The sequence below is a fragment of the Lepidochelys olivacea genome, assembly GCF_965140295.1.
Source record: "Lepidochelys olivacea isolate rLepOli2 genome assembly, chromosome: 2".
NCBI lineage: Eukaryota > Metazoa > Chordata > Testudines > Cheloniidae > Lepidochelys > Lepidochelys olivacea.
This window is the reverse complement of record NC_140412.1, coordinates 57,156,592-57,175,389: the sequence shown is the minus strand read 5'-3', so window position 1 is coordinate 57,175,389 and position 18,798 is coordinate 57,156,592. Positions and strand designations below refer to the sequence as shown.

At 42.2% G+C, this 18,798-nt stretch overlaps 1 protein-coding gene across 7 annotated transcripts in view; it reads left to right on the top strand.

Moving 5' to 3' along the window:
* GDAP1 (ganglioside induced differentiation associated protein 1) overlaps window positions 1-10,458 on the top strand; it is a 54,989-nt gene extending 44,531 nt beyond the window's left edge. For all 7 annotated transcript variants that reach the window (XM_084620473.1, XM_084620471.1, XM_084620469.1 and 4 more), the window contains 3 exons: window positions 849-943; window positions 1,431-1,545; window positions 5,208-10,458. In XM_084620473.1, the coding sequence (XP_084476599.1) occupies window positions 849-943; window positions 1,431-1,545; window positions 5,208-5,590 (593 nt within the window). In that variant the 3' untranslated portion in view covers window positions 5,591-10,458. The remainder of the gene's footprint in view (window positions 1-848; window positions 944-1,430; window positions 1,546-5,207) is intronic.
* The last annotated feature ends 8,340 nt before the right edge of the window (window positions 10,459-18,798 follow it).

Sequence of the window (18,798 nt, the reverse complement as noted above, 5' to 3'; positions counted from 1 at the left end):
AAAAAGTTATCCCCTCTGTAATACAAATAAATAATGATAATGTCACTATAGGGTCTTCACTCACACTTCTTCTTCGCATTACACAAGCAGAACCTTTTGCTAGCCTATAGCAAATATACACCCTGCCCAACATTTTCAAAAGGGGCTGCTGATTTTAGGTGTCTCAAATTTTGACCAACTCGGAACACTTTGGGCCAGATTTTCAAAAGGTGCAGATAGACAAAGATCTTTAGATGCATAAATACCTGTAAAAATTTGGCCCTTTGTGCCTTGATTTTTTTAAGAACTGCTCAGTACTCAGAACACCAATCAAACTTAAAGGGAGCTGTGGGTGCTCCAGTCCCAGGTGTCCAAACTTGGGCACCCAGAAACTGCTCACACAAAATTAGAGACCACCTTTGAAAACTTGGTGGCAAATATTTTTCAGGAACAAAGTATAAGCATTTGCTGCGAAGATACAGCTGTTTACTACATTTGTTGCCATGTGCCATTTTCCTTCCCTCTTTGGTAATGAGTAACAAAGAAGTTGGGTTTACTGAAAGAACAAATGAATAGCTTCCCCAGTCCTTCATTCTTTCTCCCTGGAAGCAAGTGCCTGGTTTATAGAATTAATCACAAAATAGGGAGTAGAAAATGTTTTGGGGCCGCTTGTTAATTCATCATACCACTACTCCAAACTGTGATATCTCTGAGCCACTTGACATGGAAACTTCATTCAGAAACCACTTCTCATTTAAAATGACATATGTTTTGTAGCAATTTTTAACTCTACTTACTCATTAATTTTTGTGGATGAAAACGTGAATATAGTGGGTGATTTTATATAATTCCTGTTTGTGTTTTATTAGGCCAGATAGGTAACACAGAATCGGAACTAAAGAAGCTTGCTAAAGAAAATCCAGACCTCCAAGATGCTTATATAGCAAAACAGAAGCGCCTTAAGGTGAGTAAATTAATGGTATCCCACCGCTAAACTAATTGGTTGGTAATATTGGACTTCTCCTGGAATGATTCACCTGTCATTATCAGTGTGCTCATTCAGGGAGACAGCCCTGCAAAACGTTTAGCACTTCGTCTCCCATCCAGCAGAACACTTCAATACATGCTTAATTTAAAGAACCTTAATATGCCACTGACTTCAAAGTTAAGCCTGTACGTGAGTGCTTTGCTGGACTGAAGTGAGAGCACTCACCCCATTGCAAGATTAAGCACTCAGAGTATCTCCATGCTGGAAATAATTTTTTTCTGTTCTTAGAGTCGTTACTAATATGTGTATTGCCAATAGCTTCCACTTGGCTTTTAACTGTGATGGGAAAATGTGCACATTTTATGAATATGTACTATAATCCCAAAATGAATCTTCTTCCGAAAACGCTAACTATAATATATATGTATGATTGTTTAAAACTATAACTTATGTATATTTGCAGTCTAAGCTGCTGGACCATGATAATATAAAGTACTTGAAGAAAATACTTGATGAATTGGAAAAAGTTTTGGATCAGGTGGAGACTGAGTTACAAAGGAGAAATGAAGAAACACCAGGTAAGGGATTATTCCTATTTAATTCTATTGACAGTTATGTTTAACACAATTGATTCATCCAGATAGCAGCATTTGTTCTGTATGATACTTCTTGATGTATCCGTTTTAATTTATAGCCATCTAACTGCACTGAGCCTGTCAAATATGGCTTTCAATACTAATTTAGTCTAATGCAAGCTACTGTCATTAGGAGCATATATGAGCACTTCTAAGTGTGCTTTTGAGACCTTGATCACACATTTTCAGCATGATTAGCCACAACATTCCATACTGCTTTTAAAAAAACATTTCATAAATTGCTTGAGGTCCCAATTCAACATAACAAGTTCGTGCCTAACTTTAAACACGTCAGTAGGCCTCATGTGCTTAAAGTTAGGCATATGCTTAAATACCATGCTGAATTTAAACCGTTGTGATGGAGATAGGTACATAACTGACAGTCCTGGAGATTAAAGGCCTCTAGTCACAGAACAAAAACACTGCAGAACAGCGGCAGTGCAAGTTCCCTCACGCTTTTGTGCCACTATGTCCTAACCTTAGCCGATCCTTTTTAAAGAAAGCTCATTCTTTGTGGTAATCCAGATTCTGATCCAGCTCCCACAGAAATCAATGGGAGCCTCTCCTCTCACTTTACTGGGAGCTGGATCAAGCTCTCAATCCTTCACCCTTCTACTGAGACTACCAATAAGGATGCTAGTTGGTATTAACTGTGTTATGTAAGTGAACTCCTACTCACTGAGAACAGAACTCAGACAACTAGCTCACTTCACATAGACAGCAAATCAGAAGTCAGATGGTAACAGCTTTTAGTCTCTATCAATACAGGCCGGATTAAAACCAATGAATGGTACAATAGTGAATAAATCTTTTGGCCAAATTCTGTACTGCCACAATGCCAGTGGAGTTACACGAGCAAAGAATTTCATTCCATTACCAAACCCTTGAGGATTCATCTATACCCTCTGGAATTTCATCCAGATGCTCTAGAGTTTCTTGCATTTGTAAACCATAATCAAGCCTAGAACTTTCTGGACTCCTTGTTGAAGAGTTACCCAAATTGATTAAAAAACTGAATTCAGAAATCTTAATATCATTCTAGTGCTGAGAATGAGCTGTTTAACCAAATACAAACATTTTTATGACGGTTTCTCGTGGTTTTTCTTTCTTGAGATTCACTTCCAATTTCCTCTGTCTCCAAACTCCCCCCACCCCCCACATCATGAAGAGCAGCTCTAGTGATCAGATGATAACATTCCAGTGAACAAATGAGATGTACCAACACTACTTCGTGAGGTACTTTGTTTTCTCATAGAGATCTTTCATCCAAACAGTGACCTGGCATGACATCACTTAGCTTGAGATTTGACAAGAGTATAGCAGGGGAAGGGAGGTGGCATTTGGCTGCATGTCAGACTTCTGACAAATCAGATGCTTCTCTGAACTTCATCTAAGCTATCTAAACCTCTTGAGTCTGCAAATAGACCAGAAAAATCTCATGATTACAGGCTTTCTTGTGAGATGTCTGGTTCTTGCTTTGGTTAGGCCATAGATACCATAAAAACATGTTTTCTCAATTCTCACAGTTCTTTCATTTTCATGCTCTTTCTCACACCCTGGCTCCAGCTGGGATTGGAAGGGGTCATTCGGAAATTGAGTTAGAAGGCTGGTTCTAAGTATTTCCCAGTCCAAACCTCAAGCAGGTAAAACCACAGCACACATGGGAAAGTGTGTTCTCATGAGACTTCCAGTGCAGTTTTATGAGTCGTCTTTACTGAAGTAATTAGTTCATTTCCATTTCACAATGTATGTTACTTTCAGCAAGATAAGAATAAGCTTAAATGGGTGGGTGCTCATCTGAACCAAACCTCCAGACAGTTCGGATTTCACTTCTCACTGTTGGTCAGAATCCTAAACAAAAATAAAGATTAATGTGCAGAATTGTAAAGCCCATTTTTAATATACAGTAAAAGCTTTGTTATCTGGCGTGTTGGGGGAATGAGGGTTCTGGCTAGTCAAATATTCCGGTCAACTAAGAGTTATACTTACCAATGCGAGTTGTGGAGCCAGCACTCGGGTAGGGGCAGTGCACAGAGCTGTCTGACTGCACCTCTGCCTAGGAGTAACAGGGACATGTCGCCGCTTATGGGGAGCTGCCTGAGGTGAGCACCACCCGGATCTGGACACCTGGCTGCAACCCTATCAGAATTGATGGTTTTTAGAGCTTTCCAGTTGGGAAAGTGCCAGATAACACAGCTTTGACTGTATTGTTTTTCGTTTTTCTTCCTGTTCTAATCCCTTTAATATTTTTGATCTCCTTTTCTACCTGTTTATTCTATCTCTCTGACTTTCCAGCTACAGATTCGTAGATTTTAAGGCCAGAAGGGACCATTAGATCAGCTAGTCAGAATTCCTGTGTAACACAAGCTATAGAATTTCATGCAGTTACCCTGTATGGAGCCCAATGAACTTGTGTTTAAATAAAGCATATCTTCCAGACAGGCATCCAGTTTTGATCGGAAGACTTCAAGAGACAGAGAATCACCACTTCCTTTGGTAGTTCCAATAGTTAATCATCCTCACTGCTTTAAAAAAAAAAAGAGTGCCTTATTTCTATTTTGAATTTGTCTGTCTTTAACTTCTAGTCACTGGTTCTTGTTATTCCTTTTACTACTAGATTAAAGAGCCCTGTAGAACTGGGTATTTTCTCCCTCTGAATGTACTTGTATACCACAATGAAGTCACCTCTCAATCTGTCTCTGACCTTCTATTCCTTCCTTTTACTACTCCAATCTCTCCCTCCCTCCTAGTCTTCTTCCTCACACAAGTCTCCTGCTCACACAGTTAGCTGCTTAGATCTTCCCTTTTATTCTCCTTTTGTAAGGATTAACTTCCACATTTCTCTTCAGCTGCACAGAACTGATCCCTCCCAGCACAGGTCTCTCTCCCCAGCCTTCTAGATATAACCACAGATCTCCCTGGCTCAGAGAGCATATACTTATTTTGATTTAAAAAATACGGCAGAGAGCACTGTATTTCACTTGAGCATTTCCACTTGAGATCTAAGCAGAATGTAACTTGCTGACTGGGTCCTAGGAGGGCAATTAGGGGACTTGTAGTTAAATTGGCAATCCTGAAAAAATTACTGTCAGATCTTAAAAGTTCTGGGTAGGCCATGGGTCAATGCAGAGCTCCTTTAATGGCCAGATCAACAGGTTAATTTTCTTTTGCTTGGAAAATTTTCATCAGATGTAAGCAGCTCCTATTTGAGTTTTTTTAAATAGTGTCATCCTGTTTGTGTCATTCTATCACGCCTTTGCCAGCGGGACCTGCAGCCCTTGTAGTTCCCTTGTTTCCCTTCACCTCTATTGAGTTAATTTAGTCCTGAGAAAATTTAATTGGGAGCAAAAAAATGAGTCTCAAAGTACCAAACTGAAGTGTGGATCTTACTGGGCAACTGGGAGGTAGACTTTGCAGCATTGTATAGACTATGGAAGGGGTTGGAGAAGGAAGTTAGCTATTAAATCAGATTTTTAAAAGTACTATTGTTGTTTATGAATCTGTTTATGTACTAGCAGTAAACATACATGTAATAGACCAGGCAACCTTCCACATACCTTGTACTTCGTTAGCTCCTAATTCTTTGTGTGTTTATCTCTGATTAGAAGATGGACAGCAGCCTTGGCTGTGTGGCGAATTCTTTAGTTTGGCAGATGTATCGCTTGCTGTTACATTACATCGCCTGAAGTTTCTGGGGTTTGCAAGAAGAAACTGGGGAAATGGAAAACGACCCAACTTGGAAGCCTATTATGAACGTGTCTTGAAGAGAAAAACATTTAACAAAGTTTTAGGACATGTCAACAACATATTAATCTCAGCAGTTCTGCCAACTGCGTTCCGGGTGGCCAAGAAAAGGGCACCAAGAGTTCTTGGTACGACCATGTTGGTTGGCTTGCTAGCGGGAATGGGTTATTTTGCTTTCACGTGTCTTCGGAAGAGATTTGTCAACCTGATGTTGTCAATTAGAACAAGACAACCTTATTTTTAAACTCTAATTTGCCTGGTTGTGGGTGGGGAACACCTCTAACCCCCAGGAAAATCTCCAAGATAAACATATATGAAAGATTCATGGAGCAGAACATTGTCACAGAATAATAGTCTCCTACAATGACATACATGTATTGGAAAAGCTGAAATACTTGTAGATAATAAATGTTGTGGGGACAATAAAGAAAATAAAATATGTTCTTTTCAGATGAGGAGCTGTAGATCCTGTGGCAATGTTTTCTTAGAAGAATCCTTGTTTCTGTCTCTTTTACCAAATGACTGATGTAATTTTAGAACTTCTATTGAATTGGTATTCATGCAGCAATGCGACAGGTGCTCATTGTGGGTGAAATTCTTCAGTGTGCAGAAGACCAGCACCAGGGCTCCGCTTGAGCCCTGAAAACAGGATTTAAGTGGGACTTAAGTGGTCCATAGTCCTTGTGCCTGTCCTTTGCATGGGAGAGAATTTCACCAAGATCAACTGCCATTGATTTGCAATGGGGCCATTATGACTGTCTTAGGAAATAGCCCTATAGGGCCAGGTTCTCATATGGAGGTTCAAATAGTAGCATGAGTTTCATTTATTTGGGAAGATACCTGAAGTGGGTGTGTGAAAATCAGCTAATTTGGGAAGACATAAGAGGAGATTTTTTTAAAGACATAACTAGCAGGTAGGCTCTCAACTCCCATTGAGATTCAGGCACCTAACTTCCACTTGTCTCTTTGAAAATCCCCTGCATGGGCTGTGTGCACTCAAATAACCAATTTGCCTACATACCTTGGATATTTTTGCCTACAAATTAGGTGGGTGTAATTGTATGTAAGTAATTACATGTGTGAAAATATTGCCCATAAGTGCCACAACCTATCGGAAAATATCTTATTCACTAAAAATAGCTTTTTATATGAGTAAGATTTTTTGAGGATAGCTTCATTTTTGTTTGTTTTTTATTAGTGGAAAAGAGTCAGCCATCTGTCAAGTTTTTTAGCTAACAAAAAGATTCAAAGTGGGTAATTTTCCAGCCTGGTCTACTTATTTACTGAGAGGTTACAACTTGGTGAAAATTGTTTGTACAACCTGGGAATAGCAAATTTGTATTGCAGTTTCTTCATAAAGCTACAGTTTGGATTTGAAGAAACAATTTAAATAACACAGATGCTTTAATGCAATCCACCAGTCAATGGCTACTGATGGATGCATTGTTCAACCTGACCCAACTCCCTGTCATCCCTGTGGCAGTTGTGCACCTATCTGAGGCCAGATTTTGTTTGTGTGTCAGTCAGTATTCTATCTGCTACCCAAGATCCATAAACCTGGAAACCCTGGATGCCCCATCATCTCAGGCATGAGTACTCTTACAGCAGGATTATTTGGCTATTTGGACCCTCTTCTCAGACCCTATGCTACCAGCTCTCCTAGCAGTCTTCGAGACACCACCAACTTCTTGAGGAAACTACAGTGCATTGATGATCTTCCTGAAAACACCATCTTGGCCACCATGGATGTAGAAGCTCTTTACACCAATATTCCACATGAGGATGGACTATAAGCTGTCAAGAACAGTATCCCTGATGAGGCCACAGTATGCCTGGTGGCTGAGCTTTGTGACTTTGTTCTCACCCACAACCATTTCAGATTTGGGGACATCTTATACCGTCAAGTCAGTGGCACTGCTCTGGGTACCTGCATGGCCTCACAGTATGCCACCATTTTTATGGCTGACTTAGAACAATGCTTCCTCAGCCCTTGTCCTGTAGTGCCCCTCCTCAACTTGCACTACATTGATGACATCTTCACCATATGGACCCATGGGAAGGAGGCCCTTGAAGAATTCCACCTGGATTTCAACAACTTCCACCCCACCATCAACCTCAGCCTGGACCAGTCCACACAAGAGACCCAATTCCTGGACACTACAGTGCAAATAAGTGATGGTCACATAAACACCACCCTATATCAGAAACCTACTGACCACTATACTTATCTACATGCCTCCAGCTTCCATCCAGGACACATCACACGATCCATTGTTTACAGCCAAGCCCTAAGACACAACCGCATTTGCTCCAATCCCTCAGACAGAGACAAACACCTACAAGATCTCTATCAGGCATTCTTAAAACTACAGTACCCACCTGGGGAAGTGAGGAAAGAGATTGACAGAGCGAGACAGGTACCCAGAAATCACCTACTACAGGACAGGCCCAACAAAGAAAATAACAGAACACCACTGGCCATCACGTACAGCCCCCAGCTAAAACCTCTCCAGCACATTATCAACGATCTACAACCTACCCTGGAAAACGATCCCTCACTCTCACAGATCTTGGGAGGCAGGCCAGACCTCACTTACAGAAAGCCCCCCAACTTGAAGCAAATACTCACCAGCAACTACACACCACAGAAACACTAACCCAGGAACCAATCCCTGTAGCAAACCTCATTGCCTACTCTGTCCCCATATCTACTCTAGCGACACCATCAGAGGACCCAACCACATCACCACACCATCAGAGGCTCATTCACCTGCACATCTACTAATGTTATATATGACATCGTGTGCCAGCAATGCCCCTCTGCCATGTACATTGGCCAAACCGGACAGTCCCTACGCAAAAGAATAGATGGACACAAATCGGACATCAGGAATGGTAACATACAAAAGCCAGTAGGAGAACACTTCAATCTTCCTGGATATTCTCTAACAGATTTAAAAGTAGCTATACTTGAACAAAAAAAACTTCAGAAACAGACTTCAAAGAGAAACAGCAGAACTAAAATTCATTTGCAAATTTAACACCATTAATTTGGGCCTGAATAGGGACTGGGAGTGGCTGGCTCATTAAAAAAGCAGCTTTGCCTCTCCTAGAATTGACACCTCCTCATCTATTATTAGGAGTGGACTACATCCACCCTGATCGAATTGGCCCTGTCAGCATTCGTTCTCCACTTGTGAGGTAACTCCCTTCTCTTCATGTGTCAATATAATAATGCCTGCATCTGTAATTTTCACTCCATGCATCTGATGAGTGGGTTCTAGCCCATGGAAGCTTATGCCCAAGTAAATCTGTTAGTCTTTAATGTGCCACCAGACTCATTGTTGTTTTAGTAGACAAAACGTTACTGTAATATCTAGTAATGGGCCTGAATCAAACTCCTATATCCCAATGCCCACAAACTTTAGTTGTTTGCTGTGGTCTATCTCTAGTAATGTCTGGTTGAATTCTAATCGTCATTTGAAATGAGCAGATATGGATTTTAGCTGGATAGTTTTGGTGTCAAGCAGATGTTGAAAGGGATAATTTGTTCATTGAACATTGCTGGTTATAATTTAACAGAGTGTTAAGTGTTTAACAGAAGATGGCCCAAATCTTACTGCTTCTTTTCATTAGTAAGAAACATTCATACATAGGAAACAACACTTGTTTGTTTGTCTGTTGATGGTAAAAGACAGTTTCATATAATTCCATTTAATGACCCAATTGTTTTGGACATCTTGATAAATTGAATGTGCTCTGTTTACAAAAACTTAGTATTGCTAGAGTAAATTTAATCCAGTAACACTGTTAATGTTTTGTGAGCTTTAAATGACTCTTGCTTTGTTGTTTGTATATTGCAGCATATCTCTATTTACTTTGTATCTGGCAAATTCCACAAAACAATATGCATCACTGGGTGCTTCAGTAGCATGCCATATTTCTGAGGAGTTTGAAAGTATAACATTAAAATATCTGTTCAAATCATTCTAAAATTAACATAATTTAAATATAGCCTATGCAGAATGAATTTCACCTTCTTTCCCTGCATAAAGTTGTCTTCCTAGAGAAATGTTTTCTGTTAGCACAAGTGTCCAGCCCACACTACCAATTTGTATGTATATTTATGATGAAGACTAATGATTGGTCAGGCTGTATAGTTTCACTCCCTGTTATCTATCCTTGATCTTTAGTGCCCTTGAGATTACACACATTCATTGCCTGCCAACAGCAGCATGTACTGCTGGGAAGACCTGAAATGACCACCAGATGTCAGTACTCTGCTAGGGCTGCACTTTGAGAATCCAGTTGAATTGTCATTGAAACTCTCACAAATTAAACGTTTCTGCTCTCAATCTGAGACAAAGGGAGTATCCTCCTCAGGGTAGCTAGTGTGGTTAAAAATGGTGTGACACAATTTATTTGCCATGTGATTTCAAACTGTTCTCAAACCTGGAATATTTATTGAATGACATAGTTTCTATAGTAAATATGTAGTGGCCTATGTGATTTGAGATTGTCTACCAGAGGGCAGAGTTAAAACAACACTTCACATTAACATGAACACTGAGTAGCAGAGAAATATATCTACCTGAATGAACAGTTTATGGATAACACTATTCAGGAAAGTTCAGGTTGCTAGGTAGAGCATAAGTCTGTCACTAAAACTGTAATACTAAGTAGCTTTTGTTAGCCTTATGATTAACTACTTGATAGGCTACTCATTCTCACTGCGCTAAAGTGCTCTTCATCATGGCTGAAATCCACTCCTGTACAGAGGGCCAATAAAAGACCTATCACATAACTTAAGACCTCAACATAGGGCTGATGTGGGATTTAAGTGTGCATTGACCTTGTGAGGACCCTGTGCACAGGGGTGAATTTCACCTTGTGTTTGTAAAGTTGCTTGTCTTTTAGCCCAATTTCTTTCCAGCAGTGATTAGTACTGCTTCCTGTGACCATTTTGTAGTTTGGATGCTCTCCTCCTTTGATTTTCATATACCGTTTTCTCTCCATATGTCACACAGCTGATGTACAGCAGTATGCTAGTATTTTTTTTGTATCATATGCTTGTATGTGGGCTCAGAAAAATAAATATGGGACGTGAAATGATGTTCTAGAGTAATGCATTTCCTTTGGTTTAACAAAACTGAGCATGTTTGAGAAGCACAAGGTTTTCCTGTAAAGTTAAATTATTTAGGCTGAGGCTGTTCAAGGAATTAAGCCACATAAATTTACAATTTACTTGTCATTCAAGAGTCAGTTGTACACTGAGTTTGTGCACATATGTGGAAATAACATAGTTACAATTACATTGCTCCCTGATTGGCTGAGCCTATCTGATATACTGAGGAGGGTCAGCAGAAGCCATTTTAATATGTTTCTTCAGAAGGAGAGGCTGTATTTTGTGTGCTGTCTGAGAGAATGAGAAAATTACTAACTTCCCTTTTAGGGTCTGGTCTGATAATCTTTGCTTACATCATAATTTGCATTACAATAGTGTTTACAGGGCCCCAACTAAAACCACAGCCCCTTTGCACTAGACATTGTATAAACACATGGTGAGACAAGAGTTCCTGTCCTGGAGAGCTTATACACTAATAGACAAGAAGGGAAACAGGCACTGAAAGGTGACATGACTTGCCCAAGGTCACACAGCAAGTCAGTACAGAACCATATCTCCTGCCTCTCACACCATGTCTCTCTAACATGAGTAATTTGTGATCACATGAATAGATCCTATGGACATCAGTGGAAATATTTGGGACTAGGGATTGTTCATGTAAATAAAGGTTACAGATTTTCATCCTTATTTTTTAAGGGTCTTGAGTCTTAGTTTTACACTAGCAGCCGCTCACTAGAGCTGATGGCACACGTCTCTGCCCCAGGGCACTGACAGAGGCAACAGCAGACCAGAGCTGTGTGATGTTCCCAACTGCAGTGGTGGTGGGTGCTTACTGTCCTAATGTCCTAGATTAGATTATGGGTACCGTGCTCACCCTACCTCTGACAGGCTCCACAAGGGCAAATGCGGCAACTCAAGTTCAGTTGGGACTAATTAACTCACTGAGTAACTGGGAGGCAGTTGTTTAAGCAGGGAAGCACCTGGGCATGAGGAACAGCCCCCAGACAGACAGAGCTCCCAAAGGGAAGGGTCTCAGGGGGACCTGGTGAGGGGGCTCACCAGAAAGGGAACTCAAGGAAGAATGCTCCTGGGTCTGAAAGGGGTGATGCTGCACAGGACTGCCAAAGAGCATTTCAGGGTGAGGGTCACTGCCACAAAGACTTTTAAGGGGTAGCAGGCTGCCATCTGCCAAAGTTGCTAAAGACAATAGCAGGTCCCCAATCCTTCGTACATGGAGCCAACATAGAGTACAATGTTGGCACTTAACAAAGACAACATAAGGTAGGTGTGATGGTGTCATGTGAAGGTGTGTGAGGGAAAGGCTTGGTGAAAATGGAATCCCAGAATGCCATATTTGAAGAGTGGCTTCAGTATGAAGCTGCACTTAAGGTCACCTGGTACCTGAATTAGTATTTTTAAACACATTCAGGAGTATCTATTACAATCTGCAGTATGTCTCTGTTAAGGCTGGGGTTTGTTTATTCATTTATGTATTTATTGCTTCCCGCAATAATAATTTGAGAAGTGGGGCAGGCAAATTGAATATTATTTTAATTTGGGACTCACAACTGAATGGGGGCAAACTGTGGCAAGCTTTACCAGAAGTGACTGCATGGAATATGTTAACTGCCCATTCTAAAGAATGAACCCATTGTAGTTTCAGTGCAGTATATGATTGTTATGAGTTTACAGAATGGGTCAGGTTCAATAATACTTTGTTTATTTGTTCATATAGTGGGAAGGGAATGGGATCCTGACTGGGGATGGTGTCTGTTATGACAGGCAGCACCAGACGCAACAATTACACTCAGTCTTTCATGTTCTTTTTCATAGCATCTGAGCAAATTTTTAGTCTTGAAAGAAATGTATATGGTGGTGATAGTTTTTGCTTATGCAAGATTTTGGGTAGAGGGAGCTATGTGAATGACAGAAGAGTGTGCTCCTTGCCTTAGGCTCTGATTAGAGGCAGTGATTCTCGCTGGGCATTGGTGCTGGGCAGAGATTCCTGAAAGAAAGAATACTGTGTATACTGTTTGACCATCTCATTTCAGTACTCTCTGTGTGTGTGTGTTTGTATAAAAGCAAATTATACTTAAAATATAGCCAAACTTCACATCACTAATTTTCTTCTCCACTGGTAAACTGACCTGCGAAGCATGATATCTGCTACTGCTTGGCAGAGAGGTGCCGCTGGTTTCAGAAATGGGGAAACAGGTCAATGCGTGAACTGAGCGTGAATTGTGACAACGGTCTGAAAGTATGGATTGTTTGTTCTTAGTATGTACCATAAAATATATAAGATGTAGGTGAGTATTGTGGGAGCAGTCTTATCTACTAAGTTCCTGTTTTTTCTCCCTTAACATTGCATCAGTGTTAATTTTTACATTTAGGCATTGATCCTGCAAACGCTTAAAATATCCATGAATAACTTTATATCCAGACATCTGTATTTTGTATATTAACACACAACTTATGCTTACAAAGATAGTAGCATAACTCAGTATTTACAAAATACAGTTCTGTGAAAATGTGTTTTTTGTCAATTTTGACCAAATGAAAAAAGGCCTTCCCAATGGCTCCAACTTGCAGAATCCTATACATTTTATAAGTCCCTCCCTACAAGGAACATATCTGTTGGTGGTATTTACTGAATTCACACTAACTGGGCATGAGCTGTAACAATATCTTAAAAGTATGGACTTGGAAAATAAAGTAGCATGTTTGGTGCTTTATTATTATTTATTCTCATTAGGGCTGTGCTTAGAATCCCTATCTGAAATCGAAGCCCCATTATATTAGCTGCTGTACAAAACCAAAATAAGCATGAATCCTTGCCCCTCAAGTGTTGACAATCTAAAAGACTGATTGAGCAAGGCACTTAAGCACATGCTCATGTGTTTAAAGTTAAGCATGTGCTTAAATACTTTGCTGAATCGGGGCCCAAACATACAAGGCAGATATAGGAAGGAATATTATCCCTCTTTTTACAGAAGGGGAAACTAAGGCACAGAGTTTTATTTAAATGGACTTGGCTAAGCTCTCTCAGGAAGGCTGGTGGAACTGAAGCCAGATCTTCAGGGCCCTAGTCCTGCATCTTAATCACAAGACCATCCTTTGTCACTGAGCACCCTTCTTCTCTCTAAAGGGAGCTCCAAAATTGGAGACACAAGTAGGTAAAAAAGTGTCAATAAAATTGACACAGGTTGCAAATTAGCATGTGACCCAGGGACCTCTTGGTGCCAACTGGCAGAGGGCACGGCATACACAGGGTTTTACAGGGATCCCCTGGTCTCATATATATACATAATACTTTATCAAAGGATGGCATGCGAGATTGCTACTAAGAGCCACTGGTGATCATAATAATTGAAAAACGTATGAATGGATAATATTTAAGGAGTTCTATATCTATTCTGAAAATAATGTTCTTGTGGTCTTGAGTTAAGGCAGGTCATCAGGAGGTGACGTATCTCCTGCCTGAAAGGAATAGTTTCTAAGGTAATACACACAGCTACATGTCTGGCCACTTCTGTCTTGTATGCCTATTTGCATACTGGGTCAGGTGTTAATTAAGAGATTGCAAAGTCTACTAAAGAGGAAATCTGCAGGAAAAAACAAATAGCAGGGCAGTGTCCTAGTTATGAATAAAGACTAAGGATTTGTCAAAAATCATGTTGTCAAGGTTCCTTCCCCACTCTGGACGCTAGGGTACAGATGTGGGGATCTGCATGAAAAACCTCCTTAGCTTATCTTTACCAGCTTAGGTCAAAACTTCCCCAAGGTACAAAATATTCCACCCTTTGTCCTTGGATTGGCCGCTACCACCACCAAACAAATACTGGTTACTGGGGAAGAGCTGTTTGGAAACGTCTTTCCCCCCAAAATACTTCCCAAAACCTTGCACCCCACTTCCTGGACAAGGTTTGGTAAAAAGCCTCACCAATTTGCCTAGGTGACTACAGACCCAGACCCTTGGATCTTAAGAACAATGAACAATCCTCCCAACACTTGTACCCCCCCCCTTTCCTGGGAAATGTTGGATAAAAAGCCTCACCAATTTGCATAGGTGACCACAGACCCAAACCCTTGGATCTGAGAACAATGAAAAAAAATTCAGTTTTCTTACAAGAAGACTTTTAATAGAAATAGAAGTAAATAGAAGTAAAGAAATCCCCTCTGTAAAATCAGGATAGTAGATACCTTACAGGGTAATTAGATTCAAAACATAGAGAACCCCTCTAGGCAAAACCTTAAGTTACAAAAAAGATACACAGACAGAAATAGTTATTCTATTCAGCACAATTCTTTTCTCAGCCATTTAAAGAAATTATAAACTAACGCATACCTAGCTAGATTACTTACTAAAAGTTCTACGACTCCATTCCTGGTCTATCCCCGGCAAAGACAGCATATAGACAGACGGAAACCCTTTGTTTCTCTCCCTCCTCCCAGCTTTTGAAAGTATCTTGTCTCCTCATTGGTCATTTTGGTCAGGTGCCAGTGAGGTTACCTTTAGCTTCTTAACCCTTTACAGGTGAGAGGAGCTTTCCCCTAGCCAGGAGGGATTTCAAAGGGGTTTACCCTTCCCTTTATATTTATGACACGCCCCCCAAATCTCAGCTAGGGTGAAACACTGGCTGGGATTTCTCCCTGGAGCTCTAGGAAAAACAGAGTTAATAAGACACATGCATCTGTAAATATACTACCAAGTACATAAAGACTAACAATGTTTTCTACATCTCAAGGACGATTTTAACCAGTTGATTCTGGGAAACTTTCATGGGAGAGTGCATTAGCCACTTTGTTAGAAGCTCCTGAGATGTGTTGGATGTCGAAATTAAAATCTTGGAGAGCTAAACTCCACTGAAGAAGTTTTTTGTTAGTTTCTTTGACAGTGTGAAGCCACTTCAGTGCAGCATGGTTGGTTTGCAGGTGGAAACGCCGTCCCCAAACATATGGGCGTAGCTTTTCCAGAGCATAGAAAATGGCGTAACATTCTTTTTCAGTGACTGACCAGTTGCTTTACCTCTCAGACAGTTTTTTGGTGAGAAACACTACAGGGTGGAATTCTTGATCAGGTCCTTTCTGCATTAAAACTGCTCCCACACCACGATTGGACGCATCTGTGGTTACTAGGAACGGTTTGTCAAAGTCTGGGGCCCTTAGTACAGGGTCAGACATGAATGTTGCTTTAAGCTTGTTAAAGGCCTTCTGACACTTTTCAGTCCACTGAACAGCATTTGGCTGTTTCTGTTTGATTAGGTCTGTCAGTGGGGCGGCGATTTGGCTGTATTGCAGTACAAATCGTCTGTAATAACCGGCCAAGCCTAAGAAGGATTGAACCTGTTTCTTTGACTTTGGGACAGGCCACTTTTGGATAGCATCCACTTTGGCCTGTAGGGGGCTGATAGTTCCTTGACCCACCTGGTGTCCAAGGTAAGTCACTCTGTTTAGGCCTATTTGACACTTCTTAGCCTTAACAGTTAGTCCTGCCTCCCTTATGCGCTCAAGGACTTTTTGTAGATGTTCCAGGTGGTCTGCTCAGGAATCCGAAAATACGGCCACATCGTCAAGGTAGGCGACTGCATATTCTCCTGATCCCGCTAGGAGACCATGTACAAGTCTTTGGAAAGTGGCGGGTGTATTTCGCAGCCCGAAAGGGAGTACATTAAATTCATACAGCCCGAGATGTGTGGTGAAGGCTGACCTTTCCTTGGCAGATTCATCTAGCGGTACCTGCCAGTACCCCAAGGTAGAGATGAACTGGGCCCGTCCCAGTTTCTCTAATAGTTCATCTGTGTGTGGCATTGGATAGTTGTCTGGGCGAGTTACAGCATTTAGCTTACGGTTGTCCACGCAAAAACGTATTTCCCCATCTGGTTTGGAAACTAGAACCACTGGAGATGCCCCTGCACTTCCAGAGGGGCGGATTACGCCCATCTGTAACATATCCTGGATCTCCCGTTCAATAGCCGTTTTAGCTTGAGGAGACACCCGGTAAGGTTGGACCCTAATTGGGTGAGCATTACTTGTGTCAATGGAGTGGTATGCCCGTTCAGTCAGTCCTGGGGTGGCTGAGAACGTTGGCGCTTAGCTAGTGCACAGTTCCTTGATCTGCTGTCGCTGCATACGCCCAAGGGTCATGGAGAGGTTCACCTCTTCCACACCACCAGCACGTTTCCCTTCATAGTAGACACCTTCAGGCCACTCAGCGTCGTCTCCTCCCTGGGCTGTAAACTGACAAACCTTTAATTCTCTGGAATAAAAGGGCTTTAGAGAATTAATATGGTACACCTTAGGCTTTCGGTTGGAGGTGGGGAATGCTATGAGATAATTAACAGCTCCCAGGCGCTCCTGGACTGTGAATGGCCCTTCCCACGATGCTTCCATTTTATGGGCCTGGAGCGCCTTTAAGACCATGACCTGGTCCCCTACTTTGAAGGAACGCTCTCTGACATGTTTATCATACCAGGCTTTTTGCTCTTTTTGAGCATCCTGTAAGTTTTCTTTAGCAAGGGCTAAAGAGGTTCGGAGGGTGTTTTGTAGGTTGGTTACAAAGTCCAGAATGTTAGTTCCTGGAGACGGTGTAAATCCGTCCCATTGCTGCTTCACCAACTGCAATGGCCCCTTAACCTCATGGCCATATACAAGTTTAAATGGGGAAAACCCTAAACTGGGGTGTGGTACAGCTCTGTAGGCAAAGAGCAACTGCTGCAACACTAGGTCCCAATCATTGGAGTGCTCATTTACGAATTTACGTATCATGGCCCCCAAAGTTCCATTAAACTTCTCTACCATGCCATTTGTTTGACGGTGGTAAGGAGTGGCAACCAAGTGATTTACCCCATGAGCTTCCCAAAGGTTTTCCATAGTTCCTGCCAGGAAATTAGTCCCTGCATCCGTGAGGATGTCGGAGGGCCAACCTACCCTGGCAAAAATGTCTGCTATTGCCTGGCACACACTTTTAGCCCTGGTGTTGCTTAGAGCTACTGCTTCCGGCCATCGGGTGGCAAAATCCATGGAAGTCAGTATGTACTGCTTTCCTCTGGGTGTCTTTTTCGGAAAAGGACCCAGAATATCCACAGCTACTCGCTGAAATGGAACTTCAATGATGGGGAGTGGCTGGAGAGGGGCTTTGACCTGGTCTTGAGGTTTTCCCACTCTTTGGCACACCTCACAAGACCGGACATAGGTAGAAACATCCTTGCCCATTCCCTCCCAGTGGAATGACCCCCACAAACGGTCTTTGGTCCTGTTCACCCCAGCATGGCCACTAGGGTGATTATGGGCTAAGCTCAAGAGCTTGGCCCGATATTTAGTTGGAACTACCAACTGTCTCTGAGGATGCCAGTCTTCTTGGTGTCCATCAGAAAGAGTTTCCTTGTATAAAAGTCCTCTTTCTACAACAAACCTGGATCGATTAGAAGAGCTGAGAGGCGGTGGGTTGCTCTGTGCCACCGTCCAAGCTCTCTGGAGGCTTTCATCTGCTTCCTGTTCGGTCTGGAACTGTTCCCTTGATGTTGGAGACATCAGTTCCTCATGGGATTGTGGACCTAGGCTTGGTCCCTCTGGAAGTGATGTAGGGGATGGGGCTATTTCCATTGACTGTGAACCGCTCTCCGCTGGTGCACTATGTTGGGATTCAGGCTCCGGCTGAGCCTCTTGTGTAGGTTTATGGGCTGCTACCAGTTCAGGTTCGGTGGGGCCCTCTGGTGTTGAGGTTGCAAGTACTGGATTCAGTGCTGACAATGGGTCTGGTGTTGGTTGTTCGGCTGGTTCCGGTTCTGGGACTGGTTCCGTCTGGGTCTCTGGGACTGGATCCACTACTGCTGTTGCAGACATTGGCTTGGGGTCCGGGTCCATCACCTCTGACCGGGTCGTGATAGAAGTTTCCGGAACAGAGCTAGGCCTCACGGCTTGTTTAGCCTGGCTGCGGGTGACCGTTCCCACCCTCTTGGCCTGCTTCACATGATTGGCCAAGTCTTCCCCCAACAGCATGGGGATGGAATAATCATCATAGACTGCAAAATTCCACTTTCCTGACCAGCCCTTGTACTGGACAGGCAACTTGGCTGTAGGCAAATTGAAAGAGTTGGACTTGAAGGGTTGAATCGTCACTTGGATCTCTGGGTTCATTAAATTGGGGTCCACTAAGGAAGCATGGATAGCTGACACTTGTGCTCCGGTGTCCCTCCACGCGGTGACCTTCTTCCCGCCCACACTCACAGTTTCCCTCCTCTCCAAGGGTATCTGGGAGGTATCTGGGCCTGCGGACCTCTGGTGTGATTCCGGTGCAATGAACTGTAATCTGTTGGGGTTCTTGGGGC